The sequence below is a fragment of the Rattus rattus genome, chromosome 1 (assembly GCF_011064425.1).
Source record: "Rattus rattus isolate New Zealand chromosome 1, Rrattus_CSIRO_v1, whole genome shotgun sequence".
In the NCBI taxonomy this organism is placed as follows: domain Eukaryota; kingdom Metazoa; phylum Chordata; class Mammalia; order Rodentia; family Muridae; genus Rattus; species Rattus rattus.
In genome coordinates this window covers 147,780,109-147,802,241 of record NC_046154.1, presented here as the reverse complement: position 1 = coordinate 147,802,241, position 22,133 = coordinate 147,780,109, and the positions used below count along the sequence as shown (strand labels likewise).

Sequence of the window (22,133 nt, the reverse complement as noted above, 5' to 3'; positions counted from 1 at the left end):
ACATGTCGACACAGTGGGGGCGGGCGGGGGGCGGGCGGTCAGTCTGTCCTTCCACAGGCCTCGCACCTTTCTTACAAGAGAAGGTGAGCACAGGGACACATACTGCACAGGCAGCCTGTGGAGTCTTGCGGACAGTGGCCTTCCAGCTGGCTTACTGTGGCTCAGAAGCAGTAGGGCTGTGACCTGTAAAAGGTCAGCAAATGAGCTGAGGCATCAAGGGACACTCACTGGGTGATTTTCTCCTAAAGTAGTACCAGATGGGAATGCAGACCACGTCGATTCATTCTACTGTCGCCGTGTGACATGGACTGTTGGTTTGGGTGCTCAGCAGGACACCATATTACAGTTCTCAGTCAGAGTAAGAAAGCAGACAGCTGTCTGTCCCCTTGTTTAGGATGTGAGCATATCTCGCCTGGCACATAAGATACCCTGGCTGCACCCCAGCACCACACGCAGTAAGAAGCTTGCCTGGGAACCCGTGTGCTGTCCATGGTGCTATGTAGAGGTCTACAATAAGAACGGGCTTCGGTGAAGTACTAGTATGACTTGCTCTCAGGTTTGCAGTGACCAGAAGCTCCTCTGGTTTGTCTGGTAACTTAATTATAATGTTAGACGCCATCGACGTGGCCCGTTAGTGTCCACATCACATATGGCCTCATAGCAATTGCAGTCAGAAGGTCTGTGCTTCCCTTCCCTTGGCACCTAACTCGTGAGGGCTATCAGATGTACTCTTCAGGCTTAGTAAATGTTACAGACTCTGGTTCCCGCATAATAGAAAGTGTCCCAGTCGCTCAGCCAAGTTCACGCAAGCCCAGATCGTAGTCAAGGGGATGAGTCTGTTGTTCTCTCCTGTGTGCTCATCATGCCTCATAGAAAAGGACCGTGCATGAGTCACCGCATCCTGCTGAGTGCTCCAGAATATTCCATCCTGTCAGCGCACAGCAGATACACACTTACAGACCAGTGCGGGTCTGTGGAGTCCTGTAGCTGAGCTCCAGACACACACACATCAGATAGATTTATGGCACTGCCTTTCGAACTTTGCACAGATGTGGGTACCTGGCTAAACAACCCCCCTACTTTATGGGAGGATGTAGAAACATAACTGGTTTGTCTAGCCTTTATTAACACTAAATAAAGTGATTTTTCAGGTGTATATTTTCAAAAGTCTTTGTTCTGTTCAGTGCTTGGCTGGAAGAAGAGCTTGTTAAAGAGACCCTAGAATTCAACTGGCACTTCTACCAGCCCACGGTGAAGTTTGTCTCTTTATAGGCATCCTTTCGGCAGCTCCCCCGATGACCTGCTCTGTCCACATCCTGCAGCCGAGTCCCCAAGCGACGAGGGTGCTCTTCTAGACCAGCTCTATCTGGCCTTGCGGAACTTCGATGGCCTTGAAGAGATTGATAGAGCTCTGGGGATACCAGAACTGGTCAGCCAGGTAGGCCAGAGCATTGCAGTGGGCAGGCACCCATAGGCAAAGGTCTGTTCCCGCAGGCCGCTCTGTGGGATGCTTCTCACCTCCCGATAGGTGCCCTCCCACCCCTCCTCCTTCCTCTCCTACTTTCACACAAACTGTTGTCCAAGAAGCACACACCTTGGAAGGACCATTCCATCAGATGAGCTACAGCAGAAGCTAAAGAAAGCCTCTTGTCCACCCTTGCTGATAGGGCAGATTAGGGGAAAAGTTAGAGGAACCACAGGTCACTGCTTCCCAGGGGCCTCAGTCCTGCCATGCCTGTGCACTGAGGCAGATTAGGGAAAAAGTTAGAGAAACCACAGGTCACTGCTTCCCAGGGGCCTCAGTCCTGCCATGCCTGTGCACTGAGGCAGGCAGCTGCTACGCAGAAAGGACTGCACACACACAGGGAGCAGGAGCGTCTTAAGTGTGACTGCAGCTCGCCAGACACTTGGACCTTTGTGTGGGTGTCACCCATACCCTAGTGAATCTAGCACACACACACACACACACACACACACACACACACACACACACTCACTCTCTCTCTCTCTCTCTCTCTCTCTCTCTCTCTCTCTCACTCTCTGTCACAAGCACCTACCAGGGCCAGGCTGCCTGCACCTGCGGCATGTCACTGTGAGGACAGTGACACAGAGTCATTGAAGACCCTGCACCTTAAGTCCTAATTCCCAGACTTCAGCAGACACAGGTGGGGTTCAGACTGATTCACACTGAAAACAACAGAACGGAAAGAACTGATGAGGGTTGCATGGTGCACCCTGCAGTAAAGCCAGAAAGGAAATGGGTGCCTATTTCCTGTGGAACTGGGCAGCCTTGCCTTTAGTGTCAGCTAGAACCCAGCTTCTCTGTGTTTATCCTTGAGTGTATACAAGTGACATTCCGAAGTGTCCTTGGAGTTCCTCGGTGACTTGTAATACTTTGGAGGACTTTGGAGGAGATTTTTATTTTTAAGAGATTAGATTTTTAAGAGATTCTCCCCAGCCCAGCTTAGGCTTACGGCATTTGACCTGTCTTGGCCTCCAAAATATTGAAATACTTTTTAAAAATTAAAACCAGTGTCTCATCATTTTGAATGTTCTATACCATCTCCTCGGATCAGCCACCTCGTCATTTAAGCGGAACTACAGACAGCATTCTTAGGAGCATCGGAGGAAGTATGGTGGGCATGTATACTGTAAATTAGCCAGAGTGCATGCACAGTTAAAATGCTTGTCTCACAAACATCCCCGGAGCCCAGGAAAAACCAGCAGGCTCCGTGGTCCACACTTTACCCCAGCAGTGGTGAGTGGAAACAGGAAGATCCCAGACTACCAGCCAGTCTAGGGCAATCAGTGAGTTCTGCACACAAGCAAGGCCTGTTGCAAACAAAACAAAAACGAGGTAGATCAGTATAGAAATGAAATATGAAATAGTTTCTCTATTAAATATGGGCAAATAGAAAGTTCCAAAATATTTCAACAAGGAATAGTCTCCCTGCTGGTGGTACTGCATGCACGCTGTTTACATTGTCAAGAGGAGAGGGCAGTGTACTGAAGGTGTCCTGCTGTCTCAGACCACAGGCAGCAGCATCGCTCCAGGATGTGTAGCCGTGGCTTCAGAGGGCAAGCATTGGCCTGGTATATTATCTCTACAGTAGCACTCAGAAGCGCAGAGATTTAAGACGTTCTCCCAGAGAAAGCTCTAGATTCCCTATGTGTAGAAACAGGTCAGCCAGAAGCTTCCATATCCAGCTCAGTCGCAGAAATGACAGACAGCTTGTCTTAGAAACTGAAAGAGAACTGTGTCCTCAGAAGTCCTCCAGGCCTCACACACTCATGCACTCACTATTCTCACACCCACTCGCACACTCACTATATAGCTATACAGCTAATGCAAGATGCAACTGGAGTATTCAGCTCTCCCTATAAGACACATCTCAGCTGCTCATGGGATCACATGCTTTAATCCCAGTACTTATTGAGACAGACAGATTCCTGAGTTTGAGGCCAACATAGTGAGTTCCAGGACAGTGTGGCTACAAGAGACTGTCTCTTGGGGGTTAAAAAAACAATGCATCTTTCAGACAAATTACCAAATACATACTAACCAGTGTTGCAAATGCTCTGTCAGACGCTAGTCACGGCACAGCATCCTGTGCCTTCCACTCCTCTCCCTCTAGAGGGCTGTGGTAGGGAAGTGACTATTTAAAAATCAAATGGCAAGCACATTGAACATGTCTAGCATGTAGTAAGTGAATGGTAGCAATTGTGGGTATGTAAAACATTCTGGCAACCACAGAGAACACTGAATGAACAATACACAGTGTAAGGCCAGTGTTGTGGCACTGACCGGTAATCCCAGCTCGTGGGAGGCTGGAGGCCAGAGACTCATGGTTGAAACCCAAGTTGGCTCCATAGCAAGTTAGAGACCATGTGGGCTGTGTAAGACCCGACGTCAACTGCTCTCACCCAAGACGTAACAGGCAGTAGGCGTACTGCCCGCGCATGAGCTCAAGTCCCACACCATAATGGCACCGCAGCCTACCACATCTTAGCTAGAAAGACAGCCCTCCCAGCCTTATCTTGAGTGAGGACAGTGGTCGTCGCTTCCCCAGCACTGCTGATGGTGACTAAGGCAGTCGCTGAGGTAGAAGGCGATACAGTGTTGTGAGCCGAGTCAAAAGAGGACGCCTGTGGAGTCTGCTCATTAAAGCCCCTGCGCAGTTCTCCCTGAAGAGAGGAGCACGGCATAGTCCCAGCCTTCTCTGGGGAAGCGCTGTGGGGAGGCAGCCTGACCCCTGCTTTCTCCCTTGGGAAGAGGCATTGTGCAGAAGGAAAGTAGAGGCAAGCTACAAAACTACATTGGTAAAATTGCTACAGCATTTTTAAAGCATCAATTTGAGGAGGGAGAGCCTCTTTTCAGCGCAGTGTTATTAGCTTTATTTACGTTCTTACTCGGGGCTTCTTTTCAGAGCCAAGCTGTGGATCCGGAGCAGTTCTCGAGTCAGGAGTCCAGCATGATGCTGGAGCAGAAGCCCCCTGTTTTCCCACAGCAGTACGCATCTCAGACACAAATGGCCCAGGGGAGCTATAATCCCATGCAAGATCCAAACTTCCACACCATGGGACAGCGGCCAAATTATACCACACTCCGAATGCAGCCCCGGCCGGGCCTCAGGCCCACAGGCATTGTGCAGAACCAGCCAAACCAACTGAGACTTCAGCTCCAACATCGCCTCCAAGCACAGCAGGTTAGTCTTTCATGGGACCCTCCTCATGCTGGGGGCCTTGGTTGGCTGGGGACTCACGAAGGTTAGCGTGGAATTGGAGAGGGCTGGTAATTGGAAAAGAGGTGTGAAGTACACATTGTATACTAAGAATAGCTACATTACCCTTTAACCCCAGTACTCAGGAGGCAGAGGCAGGTGGATCTCTGTGAGTTCTAGGCCAACCTGGTCTACAGAGTGAATTACAGGACAGCCAGGACTACACCGAGGAAACCCTGTCTCAAAACAATACAGATGTCTTCTAGGTCAGCTTGGGTTTCATAGGAAGACCCCATCTCGAGTTACCTCCTTCCCAACCAAGTGCCAATGCCTGTGTTTGTGTTTAGAACCGCCAGCCGCTTATGAACCAGATCAGCGGTGTTTCCAATGTGAACTTGACTTTGAGGCCTGGAGTGCCAACTCAGGTGAGAAGCCACTCCTGTCACTCTCCCTCCACTGAGCAGCCACCCAGTCCCACACCTGCTTCTGCACTCCCAAGCCTCTGTGACCTGTCTTCCCCTAGTCCCTCTGACCCCCTGTTTTAGTTCTTAGTGCCACCTTCGTTGCCAGGGTCAGCTGATTCTTGTAACACACAAGAGTTATATTACAGAAAGTACCAACAATCCTACATTCAAGTGCCGGCCAAAGCTCCTAGGGGAGCACGGGCTCTGCCTTGCCTTCAGTTCTCTGGCACGACATTGCTCTCAGCATGTCAGTGCATACCTGGTTTCTGTGGGGTTGCTGAGAAGATGTTTCACGTGTATGTAATTCACTAATTAACTCAATCAGCAGACTTACCTCAGACCGAGCCGGCCTCGCCTGACACTTGTGCTTTCTCCACAAGCACACACGCCCATGCCGCACACACCCATGCCTTCCACTTCAGAACACTGGACAGTGCTGCACCAGCACAAAGCCTGTCAGGTTCCAGGGGGCCAGATCAGAGGGCCACATGTGCATCCTCCCCTCCCCTGGTGGGAAGTGTGCACGCTGATCATGTAAAATCCTTCACTGCTGTTCTTACTGTCATGAGTGGCTTAGCAGTGCTGTGCATACTGATGTTGGGATTACAGATAAATGTTAGTGTGGGTGACCTCATGGTGGCTAAGGTGTCCCATCCCAGTGTGCAGCACACCCATGCTCGCCTCTCACATCCGTGTCACCTTTCCTGGCCTCTCAGTGCAAACATCCTGAGTGAAGACTATTCTGAGAGCAGGTGCATCTGGCCATAGACCAGGGTGACTAAGGGGCACAGGGGACACCTGTGCAGCCAGCCAAATCAGCCTGGGGACCTGTTAGTCACTGTCAGAACACCCCCACCTTCATCTCTCCCAAGTCACCAGGTCACCTTTGGCAATGATTTGGTTTCTTGCTAGGTTGGAATGTTCCTTAGAAGAGATTCTAAATGCTGTCCTCAAATTATATAAAAAGTCTTTTGCCGGGCAAAGTAGCACATGCTTTACTCCCAGTGCGCTCCCTGCACTCCGGAGGCTAAGCCAAGAGAATAAAGAGTTGACAGGCAATTTGAACTACATAAATGGCTCCTCCTTTAGAGGACCCAGGAGCAGTTCCCAGCACCCACAAAGCAGCTGATACGCACCTGTAACTCCATTTCCTGGTGATTAGACACCCTCTTCTAGCCTCCCTGAACACTGCACGCATAAAAAATTGTAAAAATAGTCTTCCAGTAGAAAGCCTGCGCTCTTTTGCAGTCCTTCTGTTGACTGTCCCCTCAAGAAAGGAGTTGGTTAACATCAGCAGGATTGCAGAGTCCTCACACACACAGGTTGAGCTTACAGCACTCATACATGCTCACCATGCGTTCCGCCCTGAGTGCCTCCTTTCACTGAGCTTTGTTTTCCAAGTGGGTCTGCACACAGCATGCCATTGGCATCCTCTCTAACCTGTCTTGCTTGGTTTTCCTTCATGATCGCCCTTCCCCCGTTTCAGGCTCCTATTAATGCACAGATGCTGGCCCAGAGGCAGAGGGAAATCCTCAACCAGCATCTCCGGCAGAGACAGATGCATCAGCAGCAGCAGGTGCAGCAGCGAACTCTGATGATGAGAGGACAAGGGTTGAATATGACCCCAAGCATGGTGGCTCCCACTGGTCTACCAGCAGCCATGAGCAACCCCCGGATCCCCCAAGCCAATGCCCAGCAGTTTCCATTTCCTCCGAACTACGGTACTGGACTTCAGTCCCCTCCACTGCTGGGCCTGGCTAACCTATCTGTTCCTTCTCCCTTCTCCCGCTGCCCTTTAGTCCCTCCTGCTCACAGCTCCCTTCTCGCAGCTCTGGGCCTGGTTAACCAGGGAGCGATAGGAAACCTGGGAGGACAGTGGCAAGAGTCTCCACGTAACACACAGGGCCTGCTGTTAGCTCAGGTCTCCCTGTCTCTAAGAATGACCAAAGTTAAGTGCGTATGTGAGTCTGGATGTGTGAGCAGGAGTGTATCATTCATGCTCAGGTCAGTGTCGGAATGTAATACACACTACTACTTATATTCGATTATCTCCAAGTGACACACAAAGAAATCAGTAGCTGGATAAAAATATCCGAAGACAGAAGTCAATTTAGATATTACAGATTATACCAAGTCTTCACTGAATAGGTAATTCTCAGAGCCACATGGAGACCTTGCTTTCCTTTATGTCACTTGTTCTTTAATGCCAGTCTGACAGATGAGATGCCAAGGATAATGTCATAGAAATTAACATTGTGTTGTGTCATCACAACTAAGCTAAGGTGGGGTTCTTAGTGCCTGTGTGGTGCTTACATGAACCAGGGAATGGAAACCTTTGTGTGGCCTGAATACAAATGTCCTGTTTCTTTAAAGAACAAAGCTAGTGTGTTGCTCTTCCCCTCTTTAAACGTCCCTTTTGTGGCTACTTTTTAACTATTAAGTGCTGCTCAGGGATTAAGCAAATGTGTTCTTACTACCCCCACCCCTGCAGTGCCCTCCTTACTGCCTGCCTTTCCTGGTGCTTCTGCTGGGTTTCCACTTGATGGCTGAGGAAAGTCTGCCGAGATGCCTTTCCTTTTGCTGTGAATTCTTTTACCCTTAAACTAAACAAGAAATTGATAATCTAGACAGCACTCAAGTGCCACAAGCCTTCTTCAAAAACAAAATAAGCCACCGTGGGCATGCATTTATGTATTTTCCAAAACACATCACCTGAACACCAGGTGATGTAAGCTAATTTAGTGTAATGTTATTCATATGTTGGCTGTCAGTGTATAGCTGCATTTAATGAGTTCAAACTAAACAATGCAGCCTGCTCAGCGGACCCATCCGTGGTTTGGAGAGGGGTTAAGGAGCGAATGTCATTTCTCTGATTCTAGCCCTGATGGTAATGTGCATCCTGTGACACAGTGATTGTTGTAGATTCAAGTGTGGAGAGGTTTTTTTTTTTTTTTCCATGAACTTGTCTCAGCTTTTTTCAAATGTCTATAATGATTTGCACATAATCAGATATTTGAAAGTGGCTTTTCTATATATGTTTGGAATTTAGAACGTTCTCTCTGACATAGCTAACAATCTCCTCTGGACTTCTTTTTATTTTTAAGGAATAAGTCAGCAACCTGATCCTGGCTTTACTGGAGCTACGACTCCCCAGAGTCCTCTAATGTCTCCCCGGATGGCACATACGCAGAGTCCCATGATGCAGCAGTCTCAGGCCAACCCAGCCTACCAGCCGGCCTCAGACATGAACGGATGGGCACAGGGAAGCATGGGCGGAAACAGGTAACAGCATATTACTGAGTCTGACACAAACGATCGCTCTTGGGAGTGCTCTGCAGAATAACTATCCCTTCCATCCATGTTTTTAAAACTGTATTTGCTTGAGCAAGCAATAGCAAATTAACTGCCAAAAGGCCGGCTTACTCTTTAGCAAAAGTCAACAGGGTCACAGAAGCCTAGCACCGCACCTCTTGTTTGGAGCAAAAGCAATACCTCTAGGCAGGACCCCTCCTGACTGTAGAGCTCCTGCAGACGGCGGTAGCACACAACCAGGCTTTCTCAGTGCACGTGATAAGAAGCGAACAGCAGGCCCCCGGCAGCTGGGAGGGCGTGAGCTTCTCACCAGGCCCAGGCTGGTCTGCCCTGGGTTCCAACATTCATTCTAGAGCAAGTGCCCGAGACCACCTTAGGGCTTTACGTCAGACTAACCCCTTCTCCCGTGTTCCAGCATGTTCTCACAACAGTCCCCACCACACTTTGGGCAACAAGCGAACACCAGCATGTACAATAACAACATGAACATCAACGTGTCCATGGCAACCAACACGGCTGGCTTGAGCAACATGAACCAGATGACAGGCCAGATGAGCATGACCTCAGTGACCTCCGTGCCTACATCAGGGCTGTCCTCCATGGGTCCTGAGCAGGTAAGAACTCAGAGAAGCAGCTCACAGCTTTCTACTCTTGGCTTCTTATCTGTTTATGCCCAAGTCCATATCTATTTTGAAAAGTGTTTTTTCACCTTATTTTTGCCTGTGCCAGTGAGATTTAACAGAAAGACTTGTTAATGACGTAGGAACTATTGGGAAGGACCCTGGCTGCTAATGGGTTGGGGCTCTTTTCTTGCTTTGTTTTGTTTTTTATTTCTTAACTTTCACATCATTAACCTTGTTTATAATTTGTGGGATTTAGAAATGAAGTGGTTAGGAAGTTGTTGCTGGGCATGGTGGTGCACACCTTTAGTCCCAGCAGTGGGGAGGCAGAGGCAGGTGGATCTCTGTGAGTTTGAGGCCATCCTGGTCTATAGAGTACGTTCCAGGACAGGCAGAGCTACACAGAGAAGTCCTGTCTCAAAAAAACAAAACGAAACAAAACAAAACCAGCTTTTTTCAGCCTACGTTAAACATGGGCCACACTGCCTGCCAGCCAGTCACTCACAGTGCCACTGTGCTGACACTTTTGTTCCCTCCGTCTCCAGTACAGGTGCTGTGGGGTTTTTCTGGATAGTCTTTAAAGTCTACCTTTACGTGGCAGGTGTGGCGACTTTAGTTAGTTCTAGGCCAGCCTGGACTCCACGAGACCGTGAGAGAGGAAGGAAGAAGAAGATGGGAGCTTGCTGTAAAGACCCACACAGTGGGCAGGAGCAGCCTCTGCTCGCAGGCCTGCATCCAGAGTGAGGCACAGAGACATGGAACAGAGCGCAGTCATGGGCCAGGCCACCCAGGAAGACAGACAACTACACCGTGTCTTCTGGAAAATCATTCCCTCAGCACTCGTGGGTGGCTCCATGAATAAAAGCACCTGCCACCCCGAGTGTGGTCCCCAGGACCCGTGAGAGAGATCTGAGCTCTGCCGTCACACTCCCGCCACGCAGACACACGCACCCACCACACACATACATGTAAGAGATGCGCAGGCGCTGATGAGTAGCTGTTTGTCCAGTCCGCTCACGGAAGCCCGGGCTGTCCGGGCGTTCTCGCAGCGCTCCTGCTAACTCACAACCTGCCTGAGTAGCAGAGACGTCCCAGATCTTCGCACTCACAGCATTGAGTCACCAGCGAAAAAATCAAAAAACAGGACATAAGTGAAAACGTGCAAATAAAATTTGCTTCTGCAGGCAAGTAGTGATTTCAGCCTCCTCCACCCCAAAAGTGTACACATGGAGAGCAGTTAGGCTGTGGAGCCACTGGGATGCAGTCCCTCTTCCCTAGGGACCTAAAACCTAAAATGTGTCATGTGTTGTCACCCCAGGTCAATGACCCTGCTCTGAGGGGAAGCAGCCTTTTCACCACAAACCAACTGCCTGGAATGGACATGATCAAGCAGGAGGGAGATGCGTCTCGGGTAAGCAGCGGAAGCCCAGAGTGCGCCGTAGGGGGCTGGAAGGTTGTGAAGGCCGGTGGGCCTGCCTGCCTCGGCCTAGGAAATGCTGGGGTCAGAAACAGCAGGTATGGTGGGCGGTGCATGATGGCTCTGGAGAGGAGAGACGGAAGAGTCACGCTCAAGGTCAGCTATACAGAGAGCTTAAGACCAGCCCGCGCTGCACGTTACCCTGTCTTAGAAGCACAACAAAAAAGACCCCCACCTTGAAAGACAAATAACCATTTACACAGAAAGCGTTCCACACCAGTGGAATTATAAAGTGCTCCCAGCTCTTTCTAGCGCACTGATTGACACTTCAGTGCCAAGCCCTCAAAAAATGGTTTATCCGGTCAGAGGCAGGAGGATGAGGAAATCAGTACCATTAGCAAGTTTGAAGCCGGCCCAGGTTATGTGAGATCCAGTCTCAAAAAATGAATCAAGGGCCAGGAAGAAACCTGAATTAAGTCCCCAAAGTGAGAGTTGAAAGCCGACTCTTACCAGTGTCCACTGACCATCACATGGGTGCCTGCACGTAACACAAAACAATGACATTCTTAAATAAATACCTTTCAGGTCCACCTCAGAACACTCAAAACAAACAATAACTTGGTCCCCATGGAGAAAATGTCGTATAAATGAATATTGAGTTTCCTTACTCCTGTTGTCGTTATTAATAGTATTCAGGCTTAGAGTAACCCCAGCCCATTTCTCAGTAATAGCAAATAGTGTGTTTGTTTTTCCACTGTGGCTTTTCTGGGTTTTTGTAATCCTGACATGGGCTTCAGAGATGGATACTGACAGTGATTAGGGTCTAGCTGTTCTCACACAAATCCTTATGAGGTGATGGATCGGTGCACTAAGCCTACCTCATCTTCCTGTGTATGTACAGACCCCGTAAGAGTGTCAGACACGGGGAGGAATTCTGTACTAACCTTGTGTTCCTTGAGTTTATCACTTCCCAAGGGCTGATGCCTCCTCTGTAGCCATAGTTTTCACAAGAAGTGAGTACAGAGAGCTCAAGGGTGACTTAGAAGCAAAAGCAGAGGTCTAAAACCTGGGCTCTGCTTGCCTGAGGCACAGTGACAGCAGGTGACAATCGGGCACTCAGAGAGGACAGCCCATTTTAAAGTGCCAGGGGAGCCCAGCCAGAGTATTGCACATTGTGAGGGCAGGTTCTCATCCCTCTGTGAGGCTGGCAGAGTACAGCTCAGCCTCTGTAAAGCCAGCGTGCGGCTGCTGCCTGAGCCAGCCACGCCCTCTGAAGCAGGGAGCCCGGGCTTCCACTTCTCCCAGCAGCACCAGCCAAGCCTTCTAAGCAGGGAGCCCAGGCTTCCACTTTCTCCCAGCAGCACCAGCAGTCTCCCTGCTTTGTCCTCTGCTTTCTCGCCTCCAGAAGGAGGGGCTTCGATCCCATACAGCAGAGCATGTTGTCCATGCCCGTCATGTCACATGTGCGGTCTAGGCTGGCTTCCTCTCCTCAGACAGGTACTCTTAGTGGCCCTCAAGCACCTGCAGCTCAGTACAACCTTGCACACAGTCGTCCAGATTCTGAGTGGACAGTAGGGTTTATCTTAATGAAGTCAAGGGGAGCATGCCCGCCTAGGACACAAAGAGCAACCTAGGAGGGGTGTGCCGACACAGGCCTGCATTTCTAGTACTCAGGAAGCAGAGAGAGGTGGACTCTATGAATTAGAGGCCACCCTGTTCTACATAAAGAATTCCCTGTCTTAAAAGGTGGGGAGGGCCTGGGGAGATGGTTCAGTGGCATCTGCTGTTCCTCCAGAGGACCAAAGCGGAGTTCTCTGCAGCAGGTCAGTGGCTCGCAGCTACTACTTCCACAGGTTCTGACGCCCTTTTCTGGACTCATACAAATTAAAAATGAAACATCAAATAATCTCTTTTTTTTTTTTAAGTCAAAAGAAGCAAGGCACAGTGGGTGGTACACGCCGTTAATCCCAGCACTTGGGAGACAAAGGAGGAGGATCTTTGTGAAACCGAGACCAGCCTGGTCTGCATAATGAGTCCCGAGATAACCAGCACTCCTTAGAACCTATCGCAAAAGCAAACACATTTTGTAAGATGTCAGAGGAGTATTCTTGAGCTGGGGAGGTAGTCAGTGGGTAAAGTGCTTGCTACGAAAACATAAGGATCTCAGTTAAAATCCCCAGTTCCCAACTAAGGGAGGAGAGGAGAAACAGGCTAGCAGCCTAGCTGATCCAAGGGGCTTTAGGTCCAATGATACCGTGCCTCAAAGACCGAGGTAGAGGGTGATGGAGAAAGATAGCAGGTGTCAACCTTTCTCCATAGCACGTGCCTGCGCACGAGCAAGCTAAGTATGTAACACCACAAACGGTGGGTTTGGGTGAACTTACGGTTGCGCCTGCACCTCCTGAGTGCCGGCGTCATGAACCTATGCCACCACGCCTGGCTGGAGGACGTCCTTGGTAAGAGAGGCAGAAGTCGTTCTGTAGAGGCCCATGGTCCTCCTGCCTGACTGCAGCCTGCAGGAAGTGTCACACTGTGTGTTGAGCCTCCTTCAGTTAGGAACAGCGCCATCTGCCTTCCCGTGTCAGAAGCACATCTACTCATTGAATGTGGACCTTCGGGACTCCTGTCACCTAGAATAAGCTGGTGTTTCGGTCTGTGATGATCACTGTGTTGCTTCCATTTTTTAAAACACTCTTGATATTGCAGTGTGGTAGTGTGAGGGAGTGGAGAGTGTGATAGGCCCGGCTGGCAGCAGAAAGACCCATGTCCTCACCCTGCCTTCCGTCTGTTTCCCTTCAGAAATACTGCTGACCCTGGGGAAGCTGTCTGCGTCTTTCTTCTGGCTTACAGAACCTTTAGCAGTCTGGAGAGCTGCATCCTTGTGTTGACCCACCTGACCCACCACCAGTTCTCCAGGACACATCAGCAGACAGTGGGGCCCTGGCTCGCAGCAGCATAGAGCCTGCTGGCTTGGCGCCACCGGAAGAGCTGCCTCTCCTGACTGACAGCCTGCAGCTCACCTCCAGACCAACCCGCAGTCTGTTCACTGCATTCACCGTAGTGCAACTTAGATCTCCTGCAGTAAACGTCCACAGGCCGACTCCATCCCCATTCAGATTGAATGTATTTAAATGTGTGTATTTGGAGAACCACGCTCTTGTTCTGTTCCTGTTCGGCTCCAGACACTGGTTTCTTGCTTTGTTTTCCGTGGCTTTTCAGTGCAGTGAAAAGATTGTGATCTTACCTAGAGAAAGAAAGGAATTTTGTAGCACAGTCCAGCACAAGGTGTTCTAGGCTTACAGTCTGCATTTGGTCGGGATGGAGGCAGGGGACACTGTGGACAGCACTGTGTGCTGACACACCTAGTCAGGGACACCTGACACAGGCAGAGTTCCATCTCCAGCAGCCAAGACTGTCGGAAGGAGTGGCCAGTGTTGAACAGACGAAGCTCCTGAGAGAAGCCGCTCACATTAACAAGTATCTGTTCCATTTTTCTTTGTTAAAAACAAACTAGTTTCCCCTAAATCATGAATCAAAAGGAAATATTTATTTCTAAATTGTTTTTAGATCCATCAGATAGTTTGATTGGCCTCTCCTCCCTTCCCCTCTCCGCCTTCTCTCGTCCCTCCCTCTTTCATTCCTTTAAAACAAAAACATCAACAACAGCATCCACCATAGAGACCAGGGAAGCCCTTTGCTTCTCTCAGTGTTGTGCCAGCCACTTGCAGCAGCTCCCCAGTGACCGTGCATTTCCTGTCAGGGAGAGGAACAAAGTAGACATGGAATGCCAGTCAGGCAGTGACACCTGCTTAGGAAGCCTGGGCTGCCCCATCAGCTCAGGCCTCCAAAACGAGAGAACATACTGATGAAATCGGCAGCAGGCGTCACGGCAGATCTAACCTCTGCCATGTGGGGTTTTTTTGTTTTTAATTTTGTTTTCTAGCAGTGCTGACTAAGCCGAAGTTTTGTAAGGTACATAAAAATCCAGTTTATATGTCAACGAGCAATAATTTAAGTTCTGAACTTAAGTGTTTTAACTGTATAATTTTGTGAGGTATACATATTGTGGGATTGACTCAAACAATGAGGTACTTCAGTATTAAATTAGATATCTTCATAGCATTGTCTCCTAAAGGTGTTTTGTAAAGGCAGCCAATGCCTTGATTAGACCTGATTTGTAGACTTAAGACCTTTTATTTTCTAAACCTTGAGATTCTGCTCATGAATCATGTATCTAATCTATATAATATGCAGCCGCTGTAGGAACCAAGTCTTGATTTTATATGTTTATATTCTTTCTTAATAAACCTTAGAAAGACTACATTACTAAGCAGCCCACTTTGAAGGTTGCTTTTCCTGCCCAGCGTTGGGGATAACCTTTATCAGTTGGTGTCGTTTGAGACAGCTGCAGTACCCAGAAATGAGACCTTCTCAATCCTCCCCAACCCTGACACACACACACTTTCTTACCTGAATTTCAAAGTGATATCTTTTTGATGTCTAAAAACAAAGCATTTTATAATGTCTCATTATCCAAGCTTTCTAGGGACAGAGAAGTTTTTCCTTGAAATTTGTTTGTTTATTCCTGGCAGGGTGAAAAACATAAACTACCCTATTTATACGTATATCTCCCTATATTTCTACAGATTGTAGAAATATAGACAGAGATATAACCCAAAGAAAATAGTAAACCATCTAAAAGTGTTGCTCCGTGCTAAGGAACTTTCTGGAAATTTGCATTTCGATACCTTTTTCCACATTGAGAGGAATCTCAGTGCAGAGAGGAACAACACTTCCCAGTTGGCCGCCAGTTCACGTGTCTGCTCGAGACTCCGCTCCTCTCCACCGAACCATTGGGTTGCACATCTGTGCTGCAGAGGGGCAGACGCGGCCCAGAACTCCAGGCCCCGTCCCGGGGGGGTACGCTACTGAGTGAAATGTGAGGTAGGCGATAACTTTTAGCTTCACACAGCACAAGAGAAAATGGAATTTAAAGCAGGTTTGGTTTGGTTTGGTTTGGTTTGGTTTGGTTTGGTTTGGTTTTGTATTAAATCCCATCTCACTCTAACACCAGCCACACTATCTTACCTTTCAGCGGTCATTCACTCTACCACTGTTTTCTAATGTTGACCCCAAACCAGACAAGGGTTCTGACCCAGCAGTTAGAGTAGCCCATGATCATGACATGAAGAGGGGAAATCCTCTCACAGGTCAGAACAGCCACACCAGGTTCCATCCAGTCAGGAGGATCAAGTCAGGAAGGAGTCCTCTGATCATGTCCTCAGAAGCTAATGCCAACCCCACTTCCTCATCAGTATTGCTCGCTCTGCACTGTCCATGTGCACTTGGCTTTGTTTGACAGAGCATAGAATCAGTGTTTTGTTAGATCACTCAATGTGAAGAGCATAATGTGAAAAGTGCACACACCTCACCTTGGTTGTAACATCCATTTACGTGTTCATGGAACATGAGGAGTTTTAAAAGCAAAGTGAGCTGTGTTACTGCAACCAATTTGTTCAAAGATGAAAACACCCAACATGCGCACACATGCACACACGCACACACGTGTATCTCTTACAGTGTAATGATTGAAAGCAATGGTTTTTTGCAGTTTAGGACGCCATTTGGAATCTGTGTTTAAAACGGAGTTCATCTGGGTCTGACACATGAACTGGAGGCGCAGATCCGCTTGCAGAACCCAAAGACACACAATCAATTTTGAAATGCAACTTAAGCCATTAACTGTTGTGTGAATTTAAAATTTTCTAGTGTTTGTATGGTAGTCTTGCTGCCGAAGAGCAAAGCATTCTCTGCACAAAAGAAAATACTGTAGTGGCTTCGATTTTAATTAGAACTTTCTCCCTGGTGTTTCTTTATAGACTAAAACAAAATCTTTTAAGTTTCTTACTACAGGTAAAAGCTATGTGCAAGAACCTCAAAATGCTAAAACCTAGCATAATGCCTTAGATCTGTTTTTAAGTCTTGTATATTCCTACATAGCTGTCCAATGTATTATATTTGTATAGTGAATTGTGTACAATTTTTGAATAAGTACGTCACCGCCGACCCGTATGTTATTGAGCAGTGATGAGGACCCATCTCTTCAAACATTTACCTGTCTCTCTTCCTTTGTCATTCGTGGGTTTTATTTGTACAGTTCCTCATGAAGTTGCATCTGAGATATGTGTATATGAAAAGATTATACAAGGGTAAAATTAAGCAATATATTAACTATGGTTCTTCAGGAGAAAGCTCACAGTGTTTCAGGTTGTGATTTATTCTCAAAACAGAGTTGGCTCTGAACATCACTTTGTTCATCTGCATCGATGTTTGTATTTCTAGTGTGAGCAGTTTATGCAAAGGTGGATATATTCAGAGATTTTAAATACATTTATGCAAGTTACTATTGCTTCGCTGATGCTCTTTGCTTCTTTGATGTTAAATAATGCTATTGTAAATAAAGAATCCGTTGTTACTGCATCGTTTAATAAATTTCAATGCCTTCTTCGGGTTTTACATGGCTTAGAGATTTTAATGTGGTGACACGGTATCTTCTTTTGTAGTTTAAGCTTAAAAGCATCTGAGAGCTGCCGGCTGCTCCGTCAAAAGGCCCAGGTTCAGTTCCCAGCCTCCACATCCAAAACTCATCCCAAAATCATCTGACACCAGCTGCAGGAGACGCGACCCCTTCTTGTGGCTTGGACCACTCGAGAGGCAGAGGCTGGTGGATCCGCCTATAGAGCAAGTTCTACGACAGCCAGGGCTGTTGGGGAAAAAAAACAAGAAAAAAGGAATTTCTTGGAACTGGAGAGATGGCTGGCAACCGCCTGTAACTATTTTCTGGGGTTCCAGTGGCCTCCAAAGACACTGCACTCAGGTGCACATGTCTGCACAGAGGAACACTCATCCACATGATTAAAAGTACATTTTACAAATGGAAGTGGGCGGTTACAGCACTCTAACATCTCCCAGAGAAGCCAAGGAAGTATGTCCTAGTTGACATTACTTAACACTGCATGGCAGATGAGGCCTGTGTGTTCCCTACTCCGAATACCGTTACAGTCCCGTCACAAACTTCACACTTAGTGCATGTGCACACCTGTGGTGGCCAAAGGTCAACTTTCAGGAGTCCACTCTCTCCCTCCACTATATGGGTCCTGGAGAGGGGACCCAAGGTCACCGGGCCTGGCAAGTAAGCACCTTCACCAGCTGAGCCATCCTCCCTTCCCTAGCCCACACCCTGTTCATGAAGATGGCACATACTGTGTTCTGGTTTACTGGGGTTGGTTTGGTACCAAGAGGTGAACAGTGTTAACTACAGCGTCTCCAACCAAGGTCCTAAACTGCATGCAATACTAGGGACCCAGTTTGGTTTTTCCTTCTCTGGGGTGGAGGAGAACACTGACCATTGCAGATGGTGGCCCAGAAAGGGCTGGCAGCAGGGAGTAGTGCCTTTGAAGTACCAGAAGTGAGCAGCTGCACAGACCCCTGCAGAGCCGCTCTCCAGCCCCGTACAGACCGTCCACTTTGCCTTTTTTCGGATACTGGTCAAGCAGAAACATTTTCTCTAATACTTTACAGAAGCTGCCACACCCACTGCGAGGTTGCTTACAAAAGGTACTGATTTTCATCTCTTCCGGCTTCCTCCTTCAGCCCCATCTGAAACTCACCGAGTAGCAAAGCTTGGCCTTGACCTCCCTTGCGTCTGTCCCCTAGGTGCTAAGATTGCAGGTGTACTGCGTCAATCCGCTGTTGCTCTCTGAGAAACACTGCTAGCTCGTTCTGCAACCACAAATATCAGATACCCACAGTCGTACCCAGAGACCGGTGACAGGGAATCAGGAAGGACAACGCTCGACAGAGGGAAAAACTGGTGGCCAAACTATTCCTGCCTAGTTAGTGTGCCCAGCAACATCACAAAGTAGAAATGGGATTCCATGATTGTCCCTGATCCAGCAGGACACTTGCCACCAACCCCGAACAACATGGTAGGAGGTTGAGTGGCTCCTGCAAGTTGTCCTCTGTCCTAGTTAGGGTTACTCGGACCTCGCTGCTGTGATGACACCATGAGAAAGGTGAGGAGGAAATGATTTATTCAGCTTCCACATCAGAGTGCATCAGCAAAGGACGTCAGCGGGGCAGGAACCTGCAGGACGAGCTGATGCGGAGCACACAGGGTGCTGCTTCCTGCTTCCCCTGGCTTGCTCAGCCTGCTTTCTTGTAGAACTCAGGACCACTAGCTCAAGGGTTGACCCCCTCCTACATTGGGCTGGGCCTCCTCCCTTAGTCACGAAGAAAATACCCTATAGAGCGAGGGAGACACAGTAAGACTTCTTCATCAGCCCCTACAGACATAGCTGCCACAGGAATCAAGTGGCCCCAGTGGCCAAGACAGAGAGCCTCTGAATGTGCCCAGCGATGAGGTGTTTCACTACGGACAGATCAGGGTTGCTCTGACCTTTAAGCTTAGAATACACATTCCGAGGGCAGCGAACCCAGCGCGACATCAGAACGCTTGCCCACTGGGGGGCCCCAAACACTAAGCCAAATGAGCCTCAGCCGGTGACCAGAAGAGGGAGCACCGCAACGAGGCTGGCATCCCCAGAGCGTAGAGCTGAAGACTTACTGGGCAGTTTCTGGTCCCCGGTCTTTTCCTTCAAACACTACCGTTTCCCTAGCTTGGGCCTGTTGTGGTTTGCCCTGGAGTTATCTGTATTTTGATGCTAATTCCACTGCCCCAAGGACAGCTGCCTAGTCACATACTCAGGACTCAGGTGACTTCACCAGAACCTTCTCCCCATTGAATTTGTAAAGTACAGGTGAGGGGCAGGTACAGGATAGAAGGAGGCCTGTCATTGGAGGAGAAGGAAGGATGGGCGGGAGAGAAGTTTGAAGGAAGAGGAGGAGACTGAAACGAAAAGGAAGGGAGACCAGAGGGAGAGAAGTGGAGAAGCCATGGCAGGGCATGGAGGATGATGTAAAGATCTCGCTCTGTGTATTTACAGGTTGTTATTAATGTTCTTAAGGGATGGACGGTACTGGGCTTTGTATGTTTAAGTGGGCAATTATATCTTACGAATTGGGTCAAAGATTATGGTGTTGTGTTTTCTTTCATGTGTAGATTTAAGTGTAATGGCGTCTGGGCCACTGCAGAGTTGGGATGTGTTTCCGCCAAGATATCTAGCAGATTTTCTTGGGGCACCGCGGTGCTGAACCTAGTGGGGTAAAAGACAACTGTACTTTTTTTTATATATTTTTACAACATGGCCCCAGATGTCTGCTTTACTCTTCAGGGTACAGGGCCTTCCCCCAGAGGAGAATTCTAACCACCCTGAGCAGGAACAGTTCTTTCTTCCCCACTGCCTCCCTGCCAAGCTGGCTGTTGGTCTACTTTGCTTCTCTGTTGCTGTGAGAAAACATTGGCCAAAGGGGATGATTTATCTTATATCTCCCTGAAGAAAGTCAGGGCGGGAACTGAAGCAGAGACCGCAGAGAAAGGCTTGCTCTTGCTGGCTCCTTGGCTGCCTTCTTTGTACAATTCAGGATCACCAGCCCAGGATGGCAGGAAGGAAGAGGAGGAGGAAGAAGAAGAAGTCGTCCTCTGAGATTACCGGTCCAGTACACAGCAACACCTTGTTCCCTTGACTTTCCAGACTCACAACTACTTAAGGGCAGCGAAGCCAAAACAACCCCTGGGGTTTACTACCTGTAACTGAGGTTGTCACAAAGCAACAGTGCACAGGCCAGGGTGATCCGCGTTTGCAATCCCAGCACTCAGAAAGCAGAGAAGCAAATAGATTGGGGGTTTAAGGCCAGCACTGGTTACACAGCAAGCTTGAGAGGGCAGCCTAGGCTATGTGAAACCACAACTCAGTACAAACAAACAAACAAAAGTCACTGGCCTATAGCCAGGCCTCAGTAAATCAGAGGCCCTATGTATACCTGTGCTGACTGACACTGATTGGTAGGTGGCTAGGCAAAGCCTTGTCCAGTAACTAGAAATGTGCGTGTGTATGTGTATCAGTGACTGAGGCTCTTATTTTGCTGTTGTTTTGGATTGGGTGTTTTTGTGTGTTTATTTTATTTTTTTTGGTGGGGGGAGGGGTGTTGGGCACAACACAACTACATAGCCCTGGCTGTCTTAGCACTCACTATGTAGACCAAACTGGCCTTGCAGTCAGCTCTGCCTGCCTCTGCCTCCCTACTACTGGGATCAAAGTCATGTGGGGCTATGCCCTGAGGATCTTCTGTTTCTGATCCTAGCCAGGTATGTGTGTACTCATGGCGGCTGACGTGTGAAATCTTTGAAGAAGTTACTATTTCCTGAAGCCACTAAAGGAACCTGGAAGATTGGCTTAGGCAAGTCCCCTGCCTAGGGCAGAAGCCTCACGTGCAGGAAGCCTCCAAGCCTGGGCAGATCTTGGCAGAGTCTCCTCTGCTAAGTGAGCTGACTGAGAGCTACATTCTGATGTCTTCAGTTTTTCCTGAAGAGAATGCTTGGCCAGAGCCCAGACGTAGTCTCTGAAGGCCTGCTTCTCAGCAGTTCTAACATTTTCTGTGGGCTGAAGACTGAATTTGTAGGGTGTCAGCTGTGCCCAGCGGGCCTGATTGACTGTTGTGGAGATGCGGGAGATGCAGATTAAAAAGCAAACAAGCAAAAGCAAGCCCAGCGCACCCGCTGCTCCTGTGTCCTAGGCAGAGGCTCACCCTTGGCTGGGCCGCTCGCCTGCAGCCAGAGGCCGTCAGAAACGTTCATGTGTACAATGAAGCTTGCAGGAGAATAGTCCAGTGCCAAGGTTTCTATAGCTGGGAGAACACCATGAGCAAAGCAGAGGGAGGGAAGGGTTTGTTGCCCTTTATGACTCTTGGGTGCACTCTCCATCGGTGGGGAAATCAGAGGAGGAGCTCATACAAGACAGGATCCTGGAAGCAGAAACTTGGAGGCAGCAGAGGAGTGCTGTTCGCTGTCTTGCCCTGTGGTTTGCCCAGCAGACTTTCTTACAGTGCCCAGCTCACCAGCCCAGGAGAGACCCTGACACACATTAGGCTGGCTTTTCCAACACCAATCACTAAGAAAATGCACTCGACCGTCGGAGAAATTTGGTCACTTGAGATTTCCTCTTCCAAAACAACTCCAGGCTGTGTCAAGGGGACAAACACTAGCCAACACACTCAATGACAAAGTAGTATTCGTGTGCACAGGGCCCCTTGTTCAAGTCCCAACACTGAAAAAAAAATGTAGAAATTCACTAAAAAGAAATTCTATTTATCCTGAATACTTTAGTGCAAAAGGCTGTCGTGTCCCACGAAACCTCGACAGTTCTTTCAAAGGCTCCTTTTCTTTGCCTCAGTCAAGCCTCTCTTTCACTGAGAGAAACACGATACTGAAAAACTGCTGGGTTTACAGGGGTTCTAGACCACAGCTTTCCACCTTCCCTAAAGCCACTTACTTGGGGACCAGACTCCTGACCTTGGCAACAGCGCCTTCTGGGAAGATAGCAGAAGCAGACCTCTGACAGGATCTACACCTCCCTGTCCTGCGGGTAACTCACGCTAAACTGTTAACACTTGTTAATGAGCTAACCCTGTCTTAGGTGTT

At 48.6% G+C, this 22,133-nt stretch overlaps 1 protein-coding gene across 1 annotated transcript in view; it reads left to right on the top strand.

Moving 5' to 3' along the window:
• Ncoa2 (nuclear receptor coactivator 2) overlaps positions 1 to 13,943 on the top strand; it is a 79,994-nt gene extending 66,051 nt beyond the window's left edge. The window contains exons 14-21 of the mRNA XM_032906771.1: positions 1,273 to 1,438; positions 4,428 to 4,706; positions 5,069 to 5,146; positions 6,672 to 6,906; positions 8,290 to 8,467; positions 8,913 to 9,111; positions 10,436 to 10,528; positions 13,334 to 13,943. Coding sequence (XP_032762662.1) covers positions 1,273 to 1,438; positions 4,428 to 4,706; positions 5,069 to 5,146; positions 6,672 to 6,906; positions 8,290 to 8,467; positions 8,913 to 9,111; positions 10,436 to 10,528; positions 13,334 to 13,345 — 1,240 coding nt within the window. The 3' untranslated portion in view covers positions 13,346 to 13,943. The remainder of the gene's footprint in view (positions 1 to 1,272; positions 1,439 to 4,427; positions 4,707 to 5,068; positions 5,147 to 6,671; positions 6,907 to 8,289; positions 8,468 to 8,912; positions 9,112 to 10,435; positions 10,529 to 13,333) is intronic.
• The last annotated feature ends 8,190 nt before the right edge of the window (positions 13,944 to 22,133 follow it).